Source organism: Hippoglossus stenolepis, chromosome 11 (genome assembly GCF_022539355.2).
Source record: "Hippoglossus stenolepis isolate QCI-W04-F060 chromosome 11, HSTE1.2, whole genome shotgun sequence".
Classification (NCBI taxonomy): domain Eukaryota; kingdom Metazoa; phylum Chordata; class Actinopteri; order Pleuronectiformes; family Pleuronectidae; genus Hippoglossus; species Hippoglossus stenolepis.
Window position 1 is genome coordinate 24,730,537 of NC_061493.1, and position 22,422 is coordinate 24,752,958.

The 22,422-nt window shown below is 41.2% G+C and overlaps 2 protein-coding genes and 3 gene segments (V, D, J or C); 4 read left to right on the forward strand and 1 right to left on the reverse strand.

Moving 5' to 3' along the window:
• The window catches only part of LOC118117476 (armadillo repeat-containing protein 1), a 33,593-nt gene that overhangs the window by 10,232 nt on the left and 939 nt on the right, over positions 1-22,422 (reverse strand). The window lies entirely within an intron of this gene.
• On the forward strand, positions 13,904-18,394 carry LOC124854448. Its single transcript, XM_047341892.1, has 4 exons — positions 13,904-13,945; positions 15,157-15,385; positions 16,587-16,773; positions 17,956-18,394. The coding sequence occupies exons 1-4, from the start codon at positions 13,904-13,906 to the stop codon at positions 18,392-18,394; spliced, it is 897 nt and encodes a 298-aa protein (XP_047197848.1).
• Positions 16,211-16,987, forward strand: LOC118103882. The segment is given in 2 exon segments: positions 16,211-16,375; positions 16,587-16,987. Coding segments are annotated over 2 exon segments (426 nt in total).
• Positions 18,406-19,059, forward strand: LOC118103889. The segment is given in 2 exon segments: positions 18,406-18,533; positions 18,655-19,059. Coding segments are annotated over 2 exon segments (447 nt in total).
• LOC118103876 lies at positions 21,646-22,308 on the forward strand. The segment is given in 2 exon segments: positions 21,646-21,781; positions 21,862-22,308. Coding segments are annotated over 2 exon segments (462 nt in total).

Below are 22,422 nucleotides of genomic sequence, written 5' to 3' on the forward strand. Positions count from 1 at the left end.
CAGACTGACGATATACACACTCATCTTGCAAAAGTGGGTCTGTAGATAAAATATGAGCAATTTTCTGTGAAAGTCTAGTTATAGTTTTTCAGAGGGAATATTGGAGATCAACTGACCTGTAAATAATCTGATCCATTCTAAATATAGCAACCAGTGGTACTGCAATACAGAGATCCACTTGGAGTCTGGCCTATGGCTCACAGAGGAATGGATCCATTCATCCAACTCTGTCTGATTTTCCTGTCACATCAACCAAACTTATAGAAATGAGTCAAACTCTGCAGACTTCATGGAGGATGACTTGTTGTGTACTACCAGGCCTTGAGCTCCACAGCAGACAGGAACTTAACTCACAGGAAACTATTGTGGACGTAAAGACACATCAACATCCACCAGAGGGAGACACTCACTTGTTAAACCTCAGTGGTTTGTGGGATGATGTTTGTCACAAATAAAACAAATTCACAATCATCAGGTTCTGCAGGATATTTCTTGCATGTGTGTGCAACGTCATAAAAATCTAACATGGTCCTCTCATCTTTGTAGTTTACATGTTGAGTCTGGGATTGTATGGCTTTTCTGAAAACATCAATTTCATGGTTTCATGAATATTAGTTATATAAAATAAAATTGAAATCCTTCAGTGATTGAGACAGAGTTATTATCTTTCATGGAGTTTTTGGTCTCAAAGACCTTCAAACTTTTGTGGTAGTCTGGGAACTAGATCTTTTCTGTCTGAAGAATCAGACAGCAGCTGAACTTGCAATCTTCTATCTCATTCTGATGTTTACCATCTAGCATTTGACTGTAATTCTTCTTTTCCTCACCAGCGATTTTCGTTGTATAGTGGATGTACTGATTTACTTATCATTAGGTTTATAAAACATGATCATGTCACAGCTTCAAACCCAAAGAGGGGATCCATCTTTTACCACCTCAGTTATTTTGTTGAAGTTCAAATACACAAGATCCCCAAATACAAACCAAAGGTAGTGCGCTGCAAGAAACCAACTGAAAGCAAAACAGGTGTGGAGGAAGAGAAAGTCCAGATCTAAGAGAGACGAGGGAGACCCAGGAGGAGGCTGAGTCAAGCAGCTGAACGAGAAGAGAGAGGAGTCGTGCTCCAGCAGTTCAACTGGCAAGTGACTAACACACTCATCACAACATGCTCACCAGACTGGCCTCCTGCATTCTTCTTACTGGCTTCCATTCTAACAGAATGTTACATTATACACAAAAAGTGGTTCAATTCCCAAACTGCAGAGAGTGTGAATTGTCTCTAACTGAATATAGAGCCATTGTCTTTGAGCAATCAGCCGCAGAACTCAGATCATGTCAATATTGAAAGATGCTCATAGTAGGTGGTGAGCACTGAAAGCATTTATTCCAGAATTACACTGGGTGAATCAACGTGATTTATTTCTTCTGGTATCAGCAGAATCTTGTGAACACATCAGTTCCTCCTCTTCTCATTGCTCTATGAGCCAGGGAGGAAGAATGCCCAGAATCTCCTTGGACTGAGGATAAAGTGGAGCAGAAATCCAAATGATCATCTCCTGCACAGCAGTGACAGACTCTGCTGGGGCACTTAAACAGGTTGTGGAAGCTCAAAGACAGGAAACTACACAACTCTGAAATAAAAACTCCAGCCACAGAAGTCTCTCTCCTCACTGCCTCCACTCCATTCTTACTCTAATGAGAGGCATATAACTCAGTAGGTGTGCAGAGAGTGAAGGCGCGAGAGAAATTGATGTGTCAGATCACCAGTTGAACCTTAAAGAAGCTTTTCTGTTGAGTTGAACCTTGTTTTGGGTAGGGAGATGGAACATCGTGTGCTTCTGGATGATTTCTTATTGCTTCCGGTCTTTAGTAAGAAAGAAAACACAATATGATTCCTCAAAGAAATGGAATGTGGGGGATACATTGATCCATACATTGAAAACTCTTTCTTAGATTTGGTTCCTTCTCTATATGTGTTCTTCTCAGAGTGTAGAGATGGGCATCTATATGAGGAAATGAACTGAGGCAGCTACTGTTGCTGAAGGAGAGACATTTCACACTGTTGTACTCTTTCTGTACTACTGATCAACTCAACCTCTATCTTATATTAAAGTTTGTAATATTTAACTGATTTCCTGTAGCTTCTCCTACACTTAACATGGTATGAGGTCCAGTGTGAGAAAGACAGAGGGACAGAAGAACTGATGCTGTTGTCAACGAGACCTTATTTGAAGGCATCCAGGTGTTTAAAATAGCCAGACTTTGTTACACTATCGCCTCAAGCCCAGTGACAGTAGAAATCTACACACCTCTGCATAAACTGTGGAGTTGAAGAAAAGACATTACATTCCCCACTTAACCAATCAGAGGGTGGCAGACAACAATGTTAGTTTGTGATAATGATACATTTTTGTCTGATTGTTTTTACTTATTTAAAGCTGAAAATCCAATTCTCTGCTGGTTTCCCATTGTTTGGTAAAAAAACTAATATGTCTAAATCCTTAATATCTCTAGTTTTTATTTTCTTGTCGACTTGGGATCTTTTATCCTTTTAATAATGATGAAGTTTTATATCTTTCTGAAATGGTCCAGTAATTTATGAAGAAGATAGTTTTCAAGACAACACATAAGTCCTCACCTTCCATTTAGAGGAGCCACTCACTGCACAACTTCAGTGTTTTTGAGATCCAAACCCGATCTTGTTGTGATGGGATTAAACAGATTTATTTGACTTAGTGATTATTTTTACATAAAATAATAGAAATCAAGATGACTGAGATGCCAGGCTGCTGCCCACTTTCTCTGTATCATGGAAATGATAATTTGATACATCTGCACTAATATTGTCCTCATTTTATTGAAAAAGTGATCTGAAATGAAATTATTCAAAACCATAGAATTAGATTAAATCATTAAATGATTGATAGACATTGAACTTACTTGTTTTTAGCTCAGATTTATTTCTGGCTCTGTGTCACCTAATGCATGATCCTGCTTAGCTATAGTGCAACAGGGATGATAGTCCTTCTACTTAATGTCCAATTTCAATCAAATGCAGATTTGCTGAGTGTCCATGCAGAGATGTTGGGATAAGGAAAGTTACCAATCAGGCTTGATGCAGGATTAGACTGCGCAGCAGAAAGGGCTGCTGAGTTATTTCATTTTCATCAAAAAGGAAGAACATTGATCATCTGTTTGCTTCTAATTGCTTTAAGACTTGAAGACATGTTGTTTGAATCTCCTTTTGTTTTTATTCCTTCATAGGTGAGTTTGGCTAATCAATTCTATTCCCATTGAACCTAGAATAGATGAGTATTTGTTTCTTGTGCCTTAATCCTGATAATGATTTTGTCATGATTGGGTCCTGTGATGTAGTTGACCAGCTCAGTGGAGAAGCTTCAGGAAACTGTTCCTTTTGTCTCAACTCATGAACAATGTTGGTCTCCTTCTACTCTCTCTCTCTTCTGTTTCTAGACCACTAGCCACAGATAAAATCATCCTCAAAAATGAAGTCAGTAGAAGAGAAGGATTAGAACCTGTCTGCACTAAGTGATGTGATCTATGAGAAGGTTTGATCAGATTATGTTTGATTCCCTACTGGCATGATGATTCCTGACCTCCCAGGCTCCTCAGTTTCCCACAAAGGAGCCAGGTCATGGCGATCGCCAACATAATCCTGATAAAACTATGTTTAATCCAAAACAAGTCCAGATCATCAACTGAAATGACCATCAGCAACCTGTAACTGCAAAGTAGAGAATGCTGTACTGGTTTAAAGTCGGCATAGCAAAGTGACATGCATGTAGAAGAGGTAACAGCACAAAACTGGATAATACAACAGATCTGCCTTCTGCCCAAAAGAGGAGGGAAGTGGATCAAACCATCGCTTCATACATCAGATGGATTTGATCATTCCGTTTCACTGAGTCACCGGTTACAGCTGATGAAAATCAGTGAGGATCATATGAGCAGCAACCACGTTTAGTGACAAAGCACCTGGACGATGGCTCAAATAAAAGACGCTACAAAAAATATGAACCAACACTGACCAGGGAGTGGCCTTAGGTGACCAGTTACAGCGCCCTCTGTAGCCGCTCTGAGGTGGAATAACTCGTCAGCTCTGTGTCTACGGGCATGATTTCTGTTAAACAAAAGGACTCATTGGAAATGATCTCCTGGACTGATTTGTCCACTGGATATTCACCCACATATCCTCTGCTTCTGACCCTTGAAGAGCTAAAAGCTTGCAATAACCACCCAAACTCTGCCCAGAATCCTTCATGTTTCAAAGTTTCCTGTTGAATATTGGAGGATAAACCTGGTTTTTAATAACTTGGTTTTTTTCACTGATTCTGTTCAGCCTCACTCCTTCTAACTCGGAGCTGAGCCAGATAACATAGCTTGATCTCTGGTCGTGTTCTACAGGAGATGTGGAACCTAATTTATTCAGGATGAAGAGCTGGACCACTCTGAAGAAGCTCAATATTATCAGTTTGGCCCTCTTTAAACTAAGCAAGGTCTGCCTTCCTTTTGTAGGTCATCACAAAGTGCATAATTGTCTCATAGAGTGAAGTGCAGTTTGTTTACGAGTTCTGAGCAGCTTGCAAGAGTTAATGTGCAGCCATTACAGGCACTCCTGGCATTTAAATAACATCTGTAACTGTAAAGCCCAGATTGCAATATTCCTGGGTTCCACCTTTTTATTAGAGTCCTCATTGAGATTGATCTTCATATGAGGTCTCCACTTTGTATTCTGAGCTACAAATACTGAAGTGGAGTTATATTCGTGTACAGGAAAAACAAAAACTAAGAAATATAAGAAGTCAGATGTGAGCTGTTAGGTTGATTCTGAGATACGTACTTTCTGATCAGAGATATAAAGAGTCGAGGAGCTTGCCAACACTTATTGAAGAATCACACAGATGGAAGGAGGGAATTTATATATTTCAAATGACTAGATTGAGATAAAGATAAGATGAGTGGCCAGGAGAGGGAACAGGTGCAGGCAGGTAAAGCAGAGCCGGGCCAACAGGCCGAGGACTCCTCCTGACCTGAGTCTACCACAGGAGATCACAGCTTCTTTTCCTCTTTCGCATCTCCAAGGACTCTGAACATCATAGATAGGCAAAGGACGCCTCTAAGTCTTCATCCAGTGCTGCTGGTTGCCTTGTGTCTTGGCAGCTTAACACAACCTGTCTCATATCAACACAAATACTAGACCTCCACCTGGTACCTGTTTGCAGTTGCTCTGCTGCTTACATATACAGAGCACTGGCCAGACACTGTGTTGTGAAACTAGAAGGAGATTTTACCATGACTAAAGGAGGCAAAGAAACATTTCAGATGGAGTCGAGTACGCTGGCTACAGCACAGCGTGGTGCAATCCTCTCGGAAAATTAGCCAGGCGAACCAATGGAGCCCAAATTCATCCTTCTGGAGTTGGTTTCTAACTGGGAGAAGGAATGGCAGAGACATCAGAGAGAGATTTTCATCCAGCATCAGCTCCTGGCTAAGGTCATTTCTGAAGATCCAGAGCAAGTCTGTCGACTTTGCTGTGTACTATTTGAGTTCTTAGCTCACAGTGATAGAGAAATCATGCTGAACTCTGGAAGAAGCAAAACCCGTAGCAAAAGCAGACAAAAAAAATACCTCATCATCCACCAGAGGGAGTCACTCACTGTTACTCATATACCAATTTGGGAAGAGGTAGCCTGCCCTGGACTGAGGGATGGGAGTTAACGCCAATGGCCCTGTTTGTAGGGGTTGTGGGATGTTTGATGGCAAATGTGTCAGGTAGAATAGGCCTATGATAAACAATTAAGACAGATATATTACGTAAATATGCAACAACATAATAATTGACTTTTAAAAACTGTTTCGTTATCCTCTGGTTAGATGAGGAGAGTTAGGTGTTGCCAGCTTAGCTAAGATGGAACTTCGGTAACTGGTTTTCTGGGGTTTTAGCCGCCCTTAATTTGGGTGTGTAAGTTGTAGGGCATCCTTTTTATTTTGCTGTTCTTTTTGTACTGTACACGCGTATCTTTAGTTTTTTTGAATGTCTTACTTTATCATCTTTATGGCCATCCTCTTTATTATAGACATCCTATTTCAGCATATGACATAATAAGAATGTCTGTCTTTCCTGCTCCTATATATGTTTGTGGCAACAGCAACTCTGTAAAGCATGAGCATGTTAGGCTAGTGTAGAAAAAGAAGTTCATCTCTGAATGTGAATGCTGTGGGGAAACTTCACTTGAAGAGGAACAAGGTATCTGTACATTTAGGTTTCACAACTTGGTAGCTTCCTCCAAAGAGACACACCTACCAAGGGCAGGATGTTTCGGTATCCAGAGGAGTTGGGTGGGGAAAGTCTTTTCATTCCCAAGTTCAACGTTTAGGCCAGGGGGCGAGCGCCATTCTTATACACACACACAAAGTGTTACTTGATAGTGATCAGTAATTGCAGACAAATGGCCGGTTCAATATAGTCACCTGGCCAGTTTTTCATTAACTCTATGTCATCCTGGCCAGTGTATATCATTCTCCAAACTGGACGCCATAGCGCTTTTATTAACTCTTTTTCTACTGTCCTTGGGACTAATGTGCCACCACTTGATTGAATGGTAAAGACTTAATTGTGCTCTGGCCCAGTCTGATCAGTCTCTCAACAGACATGCACCACTGTCTAAATGGCCACATGGCTTGATAAGGTGCAGCTCCTGTGGCTTTGAGCAGGTGAAATAACACCCTTATGTTTATACACTTCCGGCATACAGGAAAGGCTTTTCTTTTCTTTTCACTTTAGCTCAACAATATGCTGCTTTCCAGGATTGATTATTTCATTCTAGATGCCCGGCTTTGTTCTCTCGAGCCTCTCCACTGTACGCACATAGTTATATCTGACCAGCCCCCTATCCTTTAAACAGTGGCGCCTGAACCTCTTTCACTCTCTTGATAGGCTGGCTTTTGTAAACTATCCAGTAAACTTACGATACAAATTCTTTATTGAGACTTAATGTATCACCTGAGGTATCTAGGCACTCATATAAGCTGAAAGCATACTTATGAGCTAAATATTAAGCAAATATGCCTTCACAATAAAAAAAGAGACAGCTGCAACAAGAGCTGCCGTACCGGCAGTTGACAATCAGCATGCTCCTTCGATCGCGCCATCAGGTCCTTCTGGGCATTTGCAATCGATTCACTCCTTACAGACTGAGTCGACTGGTTTTCAACGTCTTCGCAGCAGATAGCTGTTATTAAAGTCTTAAGATCTTGCTTGTGAGTTTTGGCGATTAAAGTGCCGGCTTCTGCTCACTGGCTTCGCCAAACCGTGCAGCCGCACGCCAGATAATCAAATTAAGATCATACTGGCTCAGTGGACCACATCACAAGAGTTAATGATACTTTGAGAAGGTTGATAAACCTCTATATCGCATCTGAATATGATGAGGCTTCCATCTGAAAGCTTCGCTTTTGGAATTTTAACCACTTAAACCCTTTGAGGACTCTCAGAAAGATGCCCTCGATTTCTCTCTGATGCTGAGGAGGTTTGCACACATTTTGTGAGAGACAGCATATATGCAATCTGGCAACCCTGGACCAGACGTGGGTTCCCAGTGAGTTTTTACAGCCTGAAGACTTTATCCCTGGGCTGAGTTTTTAATATCATTGTTAATGAACCAGTTTTTCAGGTTTGAAGCCATCTCCTGAAACTCCTGAACTGCCTCCATCTGTCTCCACTAAAAAGGACAGACCCTGCCAGCGGGTCCACAGACCTTCCATTTTCCCCAAATGTGATCCAGCCTTTGGGTCCTCGCTCTATGGCTTGAGGCTGCTCTTCTCTCCCCTCCTCCCATTGTGCTGACCAGATCTGCCTGATTTATTCTGAAGCAGACATTCCATCTAATGTCCGCAGGCTGTTCCATATATTATTTATGCATTCACCACTGCTGATGATCCTGTGTTTCTGTAATATCCTGATGGCAGAGAAGGTTACTTGAATTGGGGTGGAGGTGGGAATATTTGTCGCGCATTCATGAGGGTAACTCTGCATTTTATGATATTTTATCTCAAAGGAAATATGTATGCCTCTCTCCTAGCCTCTCTGTCCATACTTATAATGACTACTTCAAAATATTTCCCACGAGAGGAGGTACTGAGACAGCTGTCCAGTGAGTCTCTGCTTTTTTGTTCCCATGATTGAACCGCTATGCCACTCCTGCTACTGCTGCAATTGAAGTGGATAACTGAGGTGACACAACACACAAGTTTCGCTTTATGCTGATGATTTTCCCCATTTTTAGTTATTATAACCCATATATTCTCATGTACGCCCTGTCTACCTTGGAACGATTGGTAAGTTTTCAGGTTACAAAAACTGAGCCTTAGAAAAAGGAATTTTTATCCTATTAAACAAAGCAGCTCACATCCCGCCACAGCCTTCCCATTCATGAGGAGTGTCTTCCATTTCCAAATACCTTTGGGTGGTGGCGCTTGCACAATATATAACAAACCACAATCGGGCATGGGACTCGATGCAGGTGGTGGCTACAACTTCGCCATGCACGCGTTCCTTATCATTAGCTTAACATTTGATTAACCCAATCAACATTAACGTTCCTTCCTAGGTTTCTGTAGTTTGGGTATATCTAATTTATTCTGATTTTATTCCTAAAAAAAAAGATATTTTTAAGACTTTTGACTAAATACTATTTTAAGAGATTTGAGGAAGTGGATGTAAGGCCCCCGTATCTTCCAGAGAGAGAACTTTTTACATAAGCACTAAAATAGAGTGGAATGTCAATGCCTCAATTTTTAATATTATTAGCTGCAATAATCAAAAATACATAAACAAGGAGGTGATGTAGGTTCGCTTGCTTAAATCAACCTTTTAGAACATACTCTGAATTACTTAAAGCCCACAGCTCTTTACCTCTGAACTCTGTCTTTCCAAACCCCAGTTACCATTACTTTGAAGATCTGGGGCGCTACCTTTAAAGGATTTGTATTTGAGAGCACCAACATTACAAGCTCCGCTCACAATCATCTCAACCTCCTTCCAAGTCAGATCTGGCCTTCGGCCTGCAGTAAATGGGATTAGACCTGTTAAGGATCTATACAAGGGCATAGTTTGGTTTCATTTGATCACCTGTCAGAAAGTTGCCTCGCTCTGCTTTTTTTCTGTTACCTTAGTGATTAGCACTGGTGGTGTGCAAGCTGCAATAATTCTTCTCATGACTCTGGGAAGTTGCCACAGAACCCTGGGAAGCACAGCCTTTAGAGGCCTCCAGATTGAACAAGACCTGGCGCTGATTCTCCTGGATTATGGGAATTATATGGGGAAACTCCACAGTTCTTGAAATAACTAAGGACACTTTGGGAACAAAAAACCAGGCTGCCACCACAGGCGTGGGCTTCAACTTGGCCGATTCATTCTCCTCTCCCTCTGTGCTGGTGGCACGCACTAATAGCAGAAGCCAAGAGAAGTTCACTGTCTCCATTTCACCAAGGAGAAATAGCAAGAATAGTGTGGCTCATTACTTGATCCTATGATAGACCTGATGTGGTTAGCCACTTCTGCAAAACTTGAAGCACAGGCGCTGGCTGTGTTCTTAGCCCCAAACATATTTGGGAGAAAATCTCTTTGACTCGCTTAGTGACATCTATGTATGGGACGTATTGAACTCCTGCAACTGTTATTGGCACCTTTTTTGGGTGGGATGCCCAAGGCACAGTATGGTTTGATGCAGTGGTGTTGACTGCCTTATTTACCTGTTAGCTCAGCGCCTTTATCCTCCAACTGAAAGAGGTCAGTGCCATCTCGATAAGATATTAGCAGATCAGTGGCCCCTATTTTTTAAGCTTGAAAAGATTAATATATTAATTGAGGGAGTTATGCAGACATTTGAAAGGGCATGGAGGCTTCTTTTGGAAGTTCATACATGATAGGACTGGTGTAGACAATCAGACAGAAGTGCAAAATCGACACTAGACACAATAGTTAGACAATAAAATAAAACAGGAAGTGAAGAGAAAACACTAAGGAAACAGAGACTACAGCACAAAATAGAAAATAGAACACAGGGAAATTGAAATAAATCAGATAAATATAAAATACAAGTGAAGTCAAGAAACACAAGTGGGTGTCACATAAAATAGAAAAATTGACTCTGAATAAAAAGAATAGGGAAGTATCAAAATAAAATATCAGAAATAGAGAACTTTGCATTCATATGGAGCAATTGAACTGGAAGAACAGACTGGAGGATCATAATTTTTAGTGTGGTGTGTAGTGTTGATGTAATTAGTTTATATGAGTGTACATACTGTTATTATTCATTGCTTTGTTTGTGTTATTTGCCTCTCATGACAGCAGATCGTTTTATTTAAATATTTGATGGTGTGGTCTGTCAAAGGATGCTATGGCTAGGGTGGGGGAGGTACACGTGGGAAGGGAGTTATGTGATTATCTGAATGTTGGATCAGAATTATCCATGTAGGTCCCAACTAATTAGGTTGAGTACAAATAAAAAGTGGACATATCGAGCTTTTTTTTTCTTATCAGAATGAATAGTTTAACTATGATGAAAACTACTTGTTGTTATTTAGAGTTGTGAAAGCAGGTTCTGTTAAAGGGCAAACTGAGCCAGTGATTTTGATCGCTTTTAAATCTATCTCAGCTGCTTCTGTAACTTAAGAGTAAAGACCCAGCACTAACAGAATAAAGACCTGGTCACCAGCTGCAAGTCCAACTCTAATTAACACCAGATTGTTGATGTCTGAAAAAGGAGATGCTGAGGGGGTAGTGAAGCACAGAACTAGCTGATGTTGGAGGACGACTGTGCATGAGAGAGCATGCTGAGTTGAGTTTCATTCTACTGCAGTGGAAGTATAAATAATAGATCATCTGTTTATTTTACCTTAGACAAGACTTAAGATATTGTTTCACCCTTTTGTTTTTATCCTCTGTAGGCAGTTTACAACTAACTTCTATCCCATTGAACCTGTGGAATTATCTTAAATCTCTTTTCCTTCTTTGCATTTCACATGACAGGAGGTTTATTTGTGAGCTGGAAGAATTTACCTCAGAAAAAATTCTCACATTTAGAAGAAAAGGTCAAGAACCTTGTTGAGTCATTGATGTTTGATTCTTCAGAATTTACTATATGTTGAATAATACTCATCTTGCATTATGGGTTCCATGCAAAGTGGTATAACGCCAGTCCAGAAGAAGCAGAAGTTTCAGAGGTGGAAATATACATTCAACTGGATCCTGGGCAAATAGAGAATGATCCATTCCAAGATCCAGTGGCCCATTAACAACAGTGAGAGATCCACACTGAGCTCTGCTCTTACATCAGACACACAGAGACTTGATCCATTCCATCCAATCCTGTCTGATTTCTGTTTCATCAATCAAACTGAGTAAACTGAGCTTCAAAACTTCGCATCTCCTTCCATGCAGTGACAGATTCCTTATTGTAAAACACGGTGGTCTGCAGCCTAAGCAGTGATAGGAACCATACAATCATAAACCCTGGGTGAGGCAAAGACAATAATTTCATCATCCACCAGAGGGTCACCACTGTTAAATCCTATGGTCAGATGATGCTTATTTCGTAATAACAAACAAATTGATGCAATCACTATGGTTCTGTAGGATATTTCTTAAATGGGTAAAGGCTCACAGGTTCCAATGTTAACTTCCATTCTAGTTGAGGATGTTATTTGATCATTATTTTATCTTTAAAACACTCACTTCATGATGTTGAAACATGTTTATAGTAAATTTCAGTACTGAAACCAGTAGATTATGATAATGAAGGTCGCTTTATGTGGAGCCTTGGTCTCAGACCCTTCAAACTTCTTGTGTGAGTCTAGGTCTCAGATCCTTTTCTGTTCCTGCAATTATTTTAAAGTGAGTTGAATTGAATCTCTGTTCTACTTCTGATGTTTACTGTATTTAGATGGATCAGATTCTTCCTCACCAGTTGGGATGTTAGTAGTGATGTAACATTTCCATTACCTATTAGGGTAGTTTATAAAACATGATCACAACATGTTTCAAACCTAAAGAGGGACCCATCTTACCACCTCAATACCTTTATGAGTTGAAGTTCAGAAGCAAAGCAAGATCCTCAAATACAAATCAGTTGCAGCTGGAACCAACGCGAGTTGCTACCATGTGAGTAAAGAGAAAGTCCAGATTCAGGTAGGAGATTTGAGAGATCTAGAGGAGCTGAGCTGTTATTGAACCAGAAGAGAGAGGAGTTTATTATTCAGCACAGTTCAATTCCATAAAGCACCAACACTACCTGGATTCAAAGATGTTTCACTGCACTAGCTCCCTTATCTTCTCACGTTTTCTTCCCACTTTAACAGGTTTGTTTATATTATGCAGCACAAAAGGTCTGTAATTTTTAAAACTGTGAGTGAATTGTCTCTTTGTAACTCTTAACAACAGATGCTTTGTTCCTAGCAATCAGCCATGACAGAATTACAGGATCGTCAACAATGAAGATTCGGGTGTGCAGAAGGCAGCACTGTTACTTCTCTCTGCCCTATAACTACACCTAAAAAGAACACAGGGATTATTTCTTCTGGTACTGATAAACCAGGATGCTACCAGAGTTCCTCCTGTGACATTCAGGGTTCAATGACAAGGAACTGCCAGATTCTCTCTAAAGTCAGAAACAAGGTTCTCCACTCACCTGCCTTGAAAACAGACAGTTTAATCAGGGATCTCCTCTCATGCAGTGAGTTGTGACTCGCCAGGTACCACTGTGCCCAGGAGCCCATGCCAGTGACAGGAAACTACACAACTTTGTGAAGGTAAAAACCTGTGAGCAAAGACAATACCCTCATCATCTACCAGAGGGAGTCGTTTCACTTTGTTAAACCTGGGGAGCCAGGGCACTGTTGTTTCATTAAAACAATCTTTACCATATAATCATCAGGTTCAGGGATATTTTGAATGTGTGGTGGTACTTGGGAAGAGGTCAATGTTAACCTTACTTCTGTGCTATATGTTGAGCTGATCATTATTTCAGCAAACATCACTTATATATTTGTTGAACATGTTTATAGTAAAATCACACTGTTTGCAGTGATTATGATGAGGAAGGTTTGTTTTTCACATGTGGAGCTTTATCCCCAGACCTTCAACTCTTTGTGAGTCTAGAACTAGATCCTTTGACTGCCATTAAACAGCCTTAAACCCAGGCAGTAAAGTCCAATCATCTCTAGTTTGGTTCATGTTAATATATGACACTTGAGCTTCTTTTTCTTTTTTAATGAAGTGAAGAAAGTTTAGACCATGATGAAAACTGTCATGTTACTTGTAGAGTCAAAAGAGGTTCTTGTTGTGTTGGCAAACTGTTTTAAAGGACGACGCCAACTGTTCCAGCTACTTTGCAACTCTCATAGTAAAAGATCAAACACAGGAAATAAAGATTATTCTCAAATGACTAAAGTCCTGAATCATCAACAGATTGTTGGAGCAACCATAGAGATGTTTTGAGTGAAGTAAAGCACATCCAGTTGATGTTGAGGACGACTGTGCAGCAGAGAGGCTGCTGAGCTTGTTTCATTCACTGCGCAGTAATATTTATTCATCTGTTTAGCTTCAACTGATGAAGACTTAAGATATGTTGCTCACTCTTTCTTTGTTTTTATTCTCTTCTATGTGGGTGGAGTTTCACAATCCACCCCCAGTCTCATCTGAACTGTACAATTATCTAAATCTTTCTCCTGCATTTCATGACAGGAGGTTTATTTGTAGTTTAACAATTTACTCTGTGGAAAAATCTTCAATTTAGAAGAAAAGTCAAGAACCTGTTGAGTCTGTTGATGTTTGATTCTCTTCAGACTTACTGACATGAATAATACTCATCTTGCAGCCATGGGTTCCATGTACAGCATAACGCCAGAAAGTCCTGAAGAAGTAGTTTCAGAGGAAGACACTCAACCTGACCTGTAAATATAACGGATCCATCTACAGCATCCAGTGGTACCGACAACAGCAGAGATCCAGACCAGAGTTCCTGCTCTACATCACAGAGGACGGATCATTCATCCAACTCTGTCTGATTTCTCTGCTCACATCAACCAAACTGAGAAACGATGTCAAACTGCAGATCTCCTCTGCTGCAGTGACAGACTCTGCTGTGTACTACTGTGCTCTGCAGCCCACAGTGACAGGAAACTACACAACTCTGTACAAAAACCTGTGGAGCAAAGACAATACTCCTCTTCATCCACTAGAGGAGTCACTCACTGTTAAACCTCAGTGGTTTGTGATGACGTTTGTTTCACAATAAAACAAATTCTGACAATCATCAGGTTCTGTAGGATATTTCTTAAATGTGTGGTGTACCACAGGGTTCAATGCTGGGTCCTCTCATCTTCAGTTTACATGTTGAGTTTGGATCATTATTTTCTAAAAACATAAATTTCATGGTTTTGTTGAACATGTTTATAGTAAAATTACACTGAAGTCCAGTGATTATGACAGAAGGTTTGTCACATGTGGAGTTTTGGTCTCAAAGACCTTCAAACTTTGTGTGAGTCTAGAACTTAGATCCTTTTTCTGTCTGTGTAACTGATGAAAGCAGCTGAATTGAAATCTCTCTGTTCTGGCCTCTGATGTTTACCATCTAGTATTTGATCAGACTCTTTCCTCACCAGTTGACGTTGGTAGTAGTGATGCAATGATTTCCGCTCATCATTAGGTTTATAAAACATGATCATGTCATGTTTCCAAACCTTAAAGAGGGATCCATCTTTTACCACCTCAGTTACCTTTGTTGACTTCAGGTTTAACAAGATCCTCAGAATACAAATCCCAGCTGCAGCTTGAACCAACTGTTGCTACCAGTGTGGAGGAAGAGAAAGTCCAGATCTAAGAGGAGACGGAGAGATTCAGGGAGGAGCTGAGCTGCTACTGAACTATAGAAGAGAGAGGAGCTTCCATATTCAGCACAGTTCAATCTACAAAGCACCAACACTACCTGGATTCAACATGCTCTCACTGCATCAGTCTCTATTCTCTCTACTACTTCTCTCCACTTAACAGGTTTGTTACATTATACAGCACAAAAAGTTCAATTCCTAAAACTGCAGAGTGTGAATTGTCTTTGAATCCTTAAATAACAGAGTTACTTTGTTCCTTTAGCAATCAGCCGTGAAGAACTCAGATCGGTCAACAATGAAGAGTTCAGTGCAGAAGGCAGCACTGTTACTCTGTCCTATAACTACACCAAAGTGAACACAGGGGATTATTTCTTCTGGTATCGACAGTATCCAGGACAAGCACCAGAGTTCCTCCTGTACATCTCAGGGTTGAATGTGACAAGCACGTCAGATTCTCTGAAGTCAGAACAAGGTTCTCCACTCACCTGTCTGGAATGATGTCAAACTGCAGATCTCCTCTGCTGCAGTGACAGACTCTGCTGTGTACTACTGTGCTCTGCAGCCCACAGTGACAGGAAACTACACAACTCTGTACAAAAACCTGTGGAGCAAAGACAATACTCCTCTTCATCCACTAGAGGGAGTCACTCACTGTTAAACCTCAGTGGTTTGTGATGACGTTTGTTTCACAATAAAACAAATTCTGACAATCATCAGGTTCTGTAGGATATTTCTTAAATGTGTGGTGTACCACAGGGTTCAATGCTGGGTCCTCTCATCTTCAGTTTACATGTTGAGTTTGGATCATTATTTGTCTAAAAAACATCAATTTCATGGTTTTGTTGAACATGTTTATAGTAAAATTACACTGAAGTCCAGTGATTATGACAGAAGGTTTGTCACATGTGGAGTTTTGGTCTCAAAGACCTTCAAACTTTGTGTGAGTCTAGAACTTAGATCCTTTTACTCGTCACTAAATGTCTTTAAACCAGGTGAAATCAAATCTACTCTGTTGGTTCATGTTAAGCATAAAAGTGACACTGAGCTTTTTTTTCTTTATCAGAAGAATAAAGTTTAACTATGATGAAAAACTGTCGTTGCTACTTTAGGAGTTTAAAACAGGTTCTTGTTGTGTTGGCAAACTGTTTAAAGTGACGGACGCTTTAAATCATCTCAGCTACTTTCTGTAACTTCTGTTATAAAGACCAAACACTAACAGAATAAAGACTGGCCCCGCCACTGAAGTCCAACTCGACCAATGAGTTGTTGGAGTGTCCAGTGCAGAGATGTTGGAGGAAGTAAAAGCACAATCAGCTTGATGTTGAGGACGACTGTGCAGCAGAGAGGCTGCTGAGTTGTTTCATTCTACTGCAGTGGAAGAACATTGATCATCTGTTTGGCTTCAACTACGAAGACTAAGACATGTTGCTTCACCTCTTTTTGTTTTTATCTCCCTTCATAGGTGAGTTTTACAACTAATCTCTGTCTCACTGAACCTGTGGAATTATCTAAATCTTTCTCCTGCATTTCATGACAGGAGGTTTATTTGTGGAGTTTAACAATTTACTCTGTGGAAAAATCTTCACATTTAGAAGAAAAGTCAAGAACCTGTTGAGTCTGTTGATGTTTGATTCTCTTCAGACTTACTGACATGAATAATACTCATCTTGCAGCCATGGGTTCCATGTACAGCATAACGCCAGAAAGTCCTGAAGAAGTAGTTTCAGAGGGAAGACACATCAACCTGACCTGTAAATATAACGGATCCATCTACAACATCCAGTGGTACCGACAACAGCAGAGATCCAGACCAGAGTTCCTGCTCCTCATCACAGAGGACGGATCCATTCATCCAACTCTGTCTGATTTCTCTGCTCACATCAACCAAACTGAGAAACGAGTCAAACTGCAGATCTCCTCTGCTGCAGTGACAGACTCTGCTGTGTACTACTGTGCTCTGCAGCCCACAGTGACAGGAAACTACACAACTCTGTACAAAAACCTGTGGAGCAAAGACAATACTCCTCTTCCTCCACTAGAGGGAGTCACTCACTGTTAAACCTCAGTGGTTTGTGATGACGTTTGTTTCACAATAAAACAAATTCTGACAATCATCAGGTTCTGTAGGATATTTCTTAAATGTGTGGTGTACCACAGGGTTCAATGCTGGGTCCTCTCTTCTTCAGTTTACATGTTGAGTTTGGATCATTATTTGTCTAAAAAACATCAATTTCATGGTTTTGTTGAACATGTTTATAGTAAAATTACACTGAAGTCCAGTGATTATGACAGAAGGTTTGTCACATGTGGAGTTTTGGTCTCAAAGACCTTCAAACTTTGTGTGAGTCTAGAACTTAGATCCTTTTACTCGTCACTAAATGTCTTTAAACCAGGTGAAATCAAATCTACTCTGTTGGTTCATGTTAATCATAAAAGTGACGCTGAGCTTTTTTTTCTTTATCAGAAGAATAAAGTTTAACTATGATGAAAAACTGTCGTTGCTACTTTAGGAGTTTAAAACAGGTTCTTGTTGTGTTGGCAAACTGTTTAAAGTGACGGACGCTTTAAATCATCTCAGCTACTTTCTGTAACTTCTGTTATAAAGACCAAACACTAACAGAATAAAGACTGGCCCCGCCCACTGAAGTCCAACTCGACCAATGAGATTGTTGGAGTGTCCAGTGCAGAGATGTTGGAGGAAGTAAAAGCACAATCAGCTTGATGTTGAGATCGACTGTGCAGCAGAGAGGCTGCTGAGTTGTTTCATTCTACTGCAGTGGAAGAACATTGATCATCTGTTTGGCTTCAACTACGAAGACTAAGACATGTTGCTTCACCTCTTTTGTTTTATCTCCTTCATAGGTGAGTTTTACAACTAATCTCTGTCTCACTGAATCTGTGGAATTATCTAAATCTTTCTCCTGCATTTCATGACAGGAGGTTTATTTGTGGAGTTTAACAATTTACTCTGTGGAAAAATCTTCACATTTAGAAGAAAAAGTCAAGAACCTGTTGAGTCTGTTGATGTTTGATTCTCTTCAGACTTACTGACATGAATAATACTCATCTTGCAGCCATGGGTTCCATGTACAGCATAACGCCAGAAAGTCCTGAAGAAGTAGTTTCAGAGGGAAGACACATCAACCTGACCTGTAAATATAACGGATCCATCGACAGCATCCAGTGGTACCGACAACAGCAGAGATCCAGACCAGAGTTCCTGCTCTACATCACAGAGGACGGATCCATTCATCCAACTCTGTCTGATTTCTCTGCTCACATCAACCAAACTGAGAAACGAGTCAAACTGCAGATCTCCTCTGCTGCAGTGACAGACTCTGCTGTGTACTACTGTGCTGTGAAGCCCACAGTGACAGGAAACTACACAACTCTGTACAAAAACTCCAGCTGCCAGAAGCCTCCTCTCCTCACTGCTCACCTCAGCTTCTTACCTCCACTAGAGGGCGATATAACTCAGTAGGTGTGCGTGATAGCTGCTGCTGTGAGGAGAACACGTGTCAGACTGAAGGTTGAACCTCAGCGAGTTTCTCCTGTTGAGTTAAACCTTGTTGTGGAGATGGAACATCGGCTCTGGATGATTCTTGCTGCTCTGGTCTTTGGTAAGAAAGAAAACACAACATGATTCCTCGTAAAGCAGTTGAACATGTTACTGATCTGGTGTCAGTCAGAAATCCTCTTTCTTGATTTGTCTCTTCCTCTACATGTTGTGTTCTTCCTCAGAGTGTGATGGAGACGACAGAGTGATGCAGCCGACCGGAGGCGTCACTGCTGCTGAAGGAGAGACTCTCACACTGGGTTGTACTTTTCAGACCAATGATCCAACTCCAACTCTGCTCTGGTACAAACAACAAGTCAACGATTTCCCAAAGCTTCTCCTGCGACGCTTCTCAACACAAGCAGATAATCCAGCAGAAAGACAGAGGGACAGAAGAACGGATGCTGCTGTCAACCAGACCTCATTTCCTCTGAAGATCCAGAAGCTGCAGCTGTCAGACTCTGCTGTGTACTACTGTGCTCTGCAGCCCACAGCGACAGGAAACTACACAACTCTGTACAAAAACCTGTGGAGCAAAGACAATACTCCTCATCATCCACCAGAGGGAGGCAGACAACACCAGTTGTGATAATGAGGTATTTTTAATTGATGTTTTATTTTATTTGTAAGTTTGTAAAATCTAATTCTCTGTTGGTTTCTCACGGTTTCTTGTGGTGCACCACAGGGTTCAATCCTGGGTCATCTCATTTCTATTTTCTTGTCGAATTTGGATCTTTTTAATTTCTTAGAACAACATGAAGTTTTATATCTTTTCTGAAAATGTCCAGTAATTATGGCATAAGATACTTTCAAGACAAACACAAAAGTCCTCACCTCCACTAGAGGGAGTCACTCACTGCACAACCTCAGTGTTTCTTATGATCCAGTCCAGATTCTTTGTTGTGATGATTAAACAGATGAATGACCAGCAGATTATTTTCTATATAAAATAACAGAAAGTCTCAAAGATGACGAGATGCTGTGTCATGTTCACTGTGTCATGTGTTTTTATACTTGAGGCATCGACCAATATTGTCCCGTCTCTGCTGTTTTATCTTTAAAGTTGAAACTGGTTCAAAACCACAATTGGACAAATCACAAGACGTATAATACTGAACTCTACTGTCGCAGTTTCATCGGTTTCCCTGAAGCTCGAGTCGTCTACACGTACGAATCGTTTTCACAGCAGTAACAGGTGATTAGCTGGCCCCGCCCACTGAAGTCCAACTCGACCAATGAGATTGTTGGAGTGTCCAGTGCAGAGATGTTGGAGGAAGTAAAGCACAATCAGCTTGATGTTGAGGACGACTGTGCAGCAGAGAGGCTGCTGAGTTGTTTCATTCTACTGCAGTGGAAGAACATTGATCATCTGTTTGGCTTCAACTACGAAGACTAAGACATGTTGCTTCACCTCTTTTTGTTTTTATCTCCCTTCATAGGTGAGTTTTACAACTAATCTCTGTCTCACTGAACCTGTGGAATAGATGATATTTGCCTGTTTCAATCCCATAATGATCTTTGTCATGACGTCCTGTGTGATGTAGTTTGGACCTCAGCTCCAGTGGAGCAGTTTCTGTAAAACTGTCTTTTGGTCTCAACCTCATGAACAATGTTGGTCTCCTTCACTCTCTCTTCTGTTTCAGGACTAACAGCTGCAGACAAAATCTATCCTCTAAAAAATGAAGTCAGTAGAAGAGAAGGACAACCTGTCACACTCACATGTGACTATGAGACAACATCAGATGATGTTTTACTTTACTGGTACAGACATGATTCTGACCTTCAGGCTCCTCAGTTTCTTCTCTACAAAGGAGCGAGGTCATCGAGTGATGAACAACCTAATCCTGATAAACGATACGAATCCAAAACAACCAGATCATCAACTGAAATGACCATCAGCAACCTAACCCTGGCAGACAGCGCTCTGTACTACTGTGCTCTACACACAGTGATACAAAGTGTAGAAGAGGCTGTACAAAAACCTGAGCACACAGATCTGCCTCGTCTCCAAAGAGGAGGGAAGTGGGATTCAAACCACCGCTTCATATCAGATGGATTCTGATCATTCCGGTTTCATCAGAGTCATCGTGGTTACAGCTGCTGATGAAAAACTGTATGAGGATTCACATGAGCAGCAAATCCACGTCAGTGACAAAGCACCTGGACGATGCATCAAATAAAAGACAACATGCAAAATATGAACCAACACTGACTGTGGAGCACTTAGTGATCAGCAGCGCCCCCTGCAGCCGTCTGAGGTGAATAACTCTGTTGGGCTCTGTGTCTGATGAAGAGATTTTCTGTTAAAACAAAGTGAATCAATGTGTTGACTCTGACTGAGTCGTCCCACTGGATATTACCCATGATCCTCTGCTTCCTGACCCTGAAGAGCTGCAGCTGTAACAAATCCACCAAACTCTGTTCAGAACTCTTCATGTTTCAAAGTTTCCTGCTGAATATTGGAGATAAACTCTGGTTTTTAATAACTTCAGAGTCTTTTTCACTGATCTCAGTTCAGCTTCACTCTTCAACTGGAGCTGATTGTGACAGTTGAAGCTGACTCTCAGTCAGTTCTTCTCACAGGAGATGGAACCCACTCACCAGAGCAGAGCTGGACCACCTTGTACGCTCACACATTGTGTCGGGCCCCGCAAATCAAGCAAGGCCCCCGCTCCCCTTGTATCACAGCAAATGTCTCAGCGAGTGAAGCGTTGGTTTTAGCCACGAGTTCTGAGCAGCTGTGTGTTAATGTGCAGCCACTTAGCAGCACCTGCATTTAAAGAACATCTGTAACTGGGAGCTCCAGACAATATCCTGGGTTCCACCTTTATTAGAGTCCTCATTGGAGGATTTGATCTTCCACAGCAACTCCACTTTGTATCTGAGCCACAAATACTAAAGTGGGAGTTTATATTCAAGAGGAAAAACTGTGTCCAAGAACATAAGAAGTCAGATGGAGCTGAAATATTGATTCTGAGATAACGTGTACTCTTTCTGATCAGAGATATAAAAGAGTCAGAGGAGCTTCACAACACTTCTGGAGCAAAGTGAATCTACAGCAGATGTGAAGGAGGAAACTGTGATATTTCAAACACTGACGACATAAGACAAGATGCAGTGGGACAGGAGAGTGAATGAAAAGTGTGCGAGGGTAAAGTTGTGAGTCGGGCCGAACAGGGCCGAGACTCCTCCTTCTAATCTGAGTCTAAACACAGAGATCACAGCTTCTTTCCTCTTTCTACTCACAGTGACTCAACACTGCAGATATGACGCCTCTGTTCATCTCAGTGCTGCTGGCTGCTCTGTGTCTTGGTACGAACACAACTCTGTGTCTCTGATATCAACACAACACTGACCTGACTCACACTGATGGTGTTACTGCTGTTTTACAGAAGGCAGAGCACAACAAGACACTGTGCTGCAACCAGAAGGAGACGTGACTGCGACTGAAGGAGAAGCAGCAACACTTGGCTGTCGATACGTCAGCAGCTCAGCAAGTGCATCTCTCCTCTGGTACAAACAGGAAGGAACCAACAGCCCAAAATTCATCCTGAGCCGCTTTCAACTGGGAGAAGGAAACAAGGCAGACGACTTCAGAGAGAGATTTTCATCCACACTGAATTCCACATCATTTCCTCTGAAGATCCAGAAGCTGCAGCCGTCTGACTCTGCTGTGTACTACTGTGCTCTGCAGCCCACAGTGACAGGAAACTACACAACTCTGTACAAAAACCTGTGGAGCAAAGACAATACTCCTCTTCCTCCACCAGAGGGAGTCACTCACTGTTACTCTCACAACCTGAGCTGAGCCACTGCACCAACCTCAGATCAAGTGAACTGATTTGGTCCAAGATATTACGACACATACACCAAACCAGTTTTCAGCAGAACTTCAACAGACTCCACAGATTTGAGTTAAAGCCTCAAATCCCGTCTGTCTCCATCCTCCCATC

What these genes read in the sequence shown, in the direction of transcription:
- LOC124854448 (XM_047341892.1), top strand. Translation starts at nt 13,904, where the DNA reads ATGGGTTCCATGTACAGCATAACGCCAGAAAGTCCTGAAGAA. An exon ending in CGCCAGAAAGTCCTGAAGAA is followed by an intron (nt 13,946 to 15,156) that starts GTAGTTTCAGAG and finishes CTTAAATAACAG; the next exon opens with AGTTACTTTGTTCCTTTAGC. An exon ending in TTCTCTGAAGTCAGAACAAG is followed by an intron (nt 15,386 to 16,586) that starts GTTCTCCACTCA and finishes CTCATCTTGCAG; the next exon opens with CCATGGGTTCCATGTACAGC.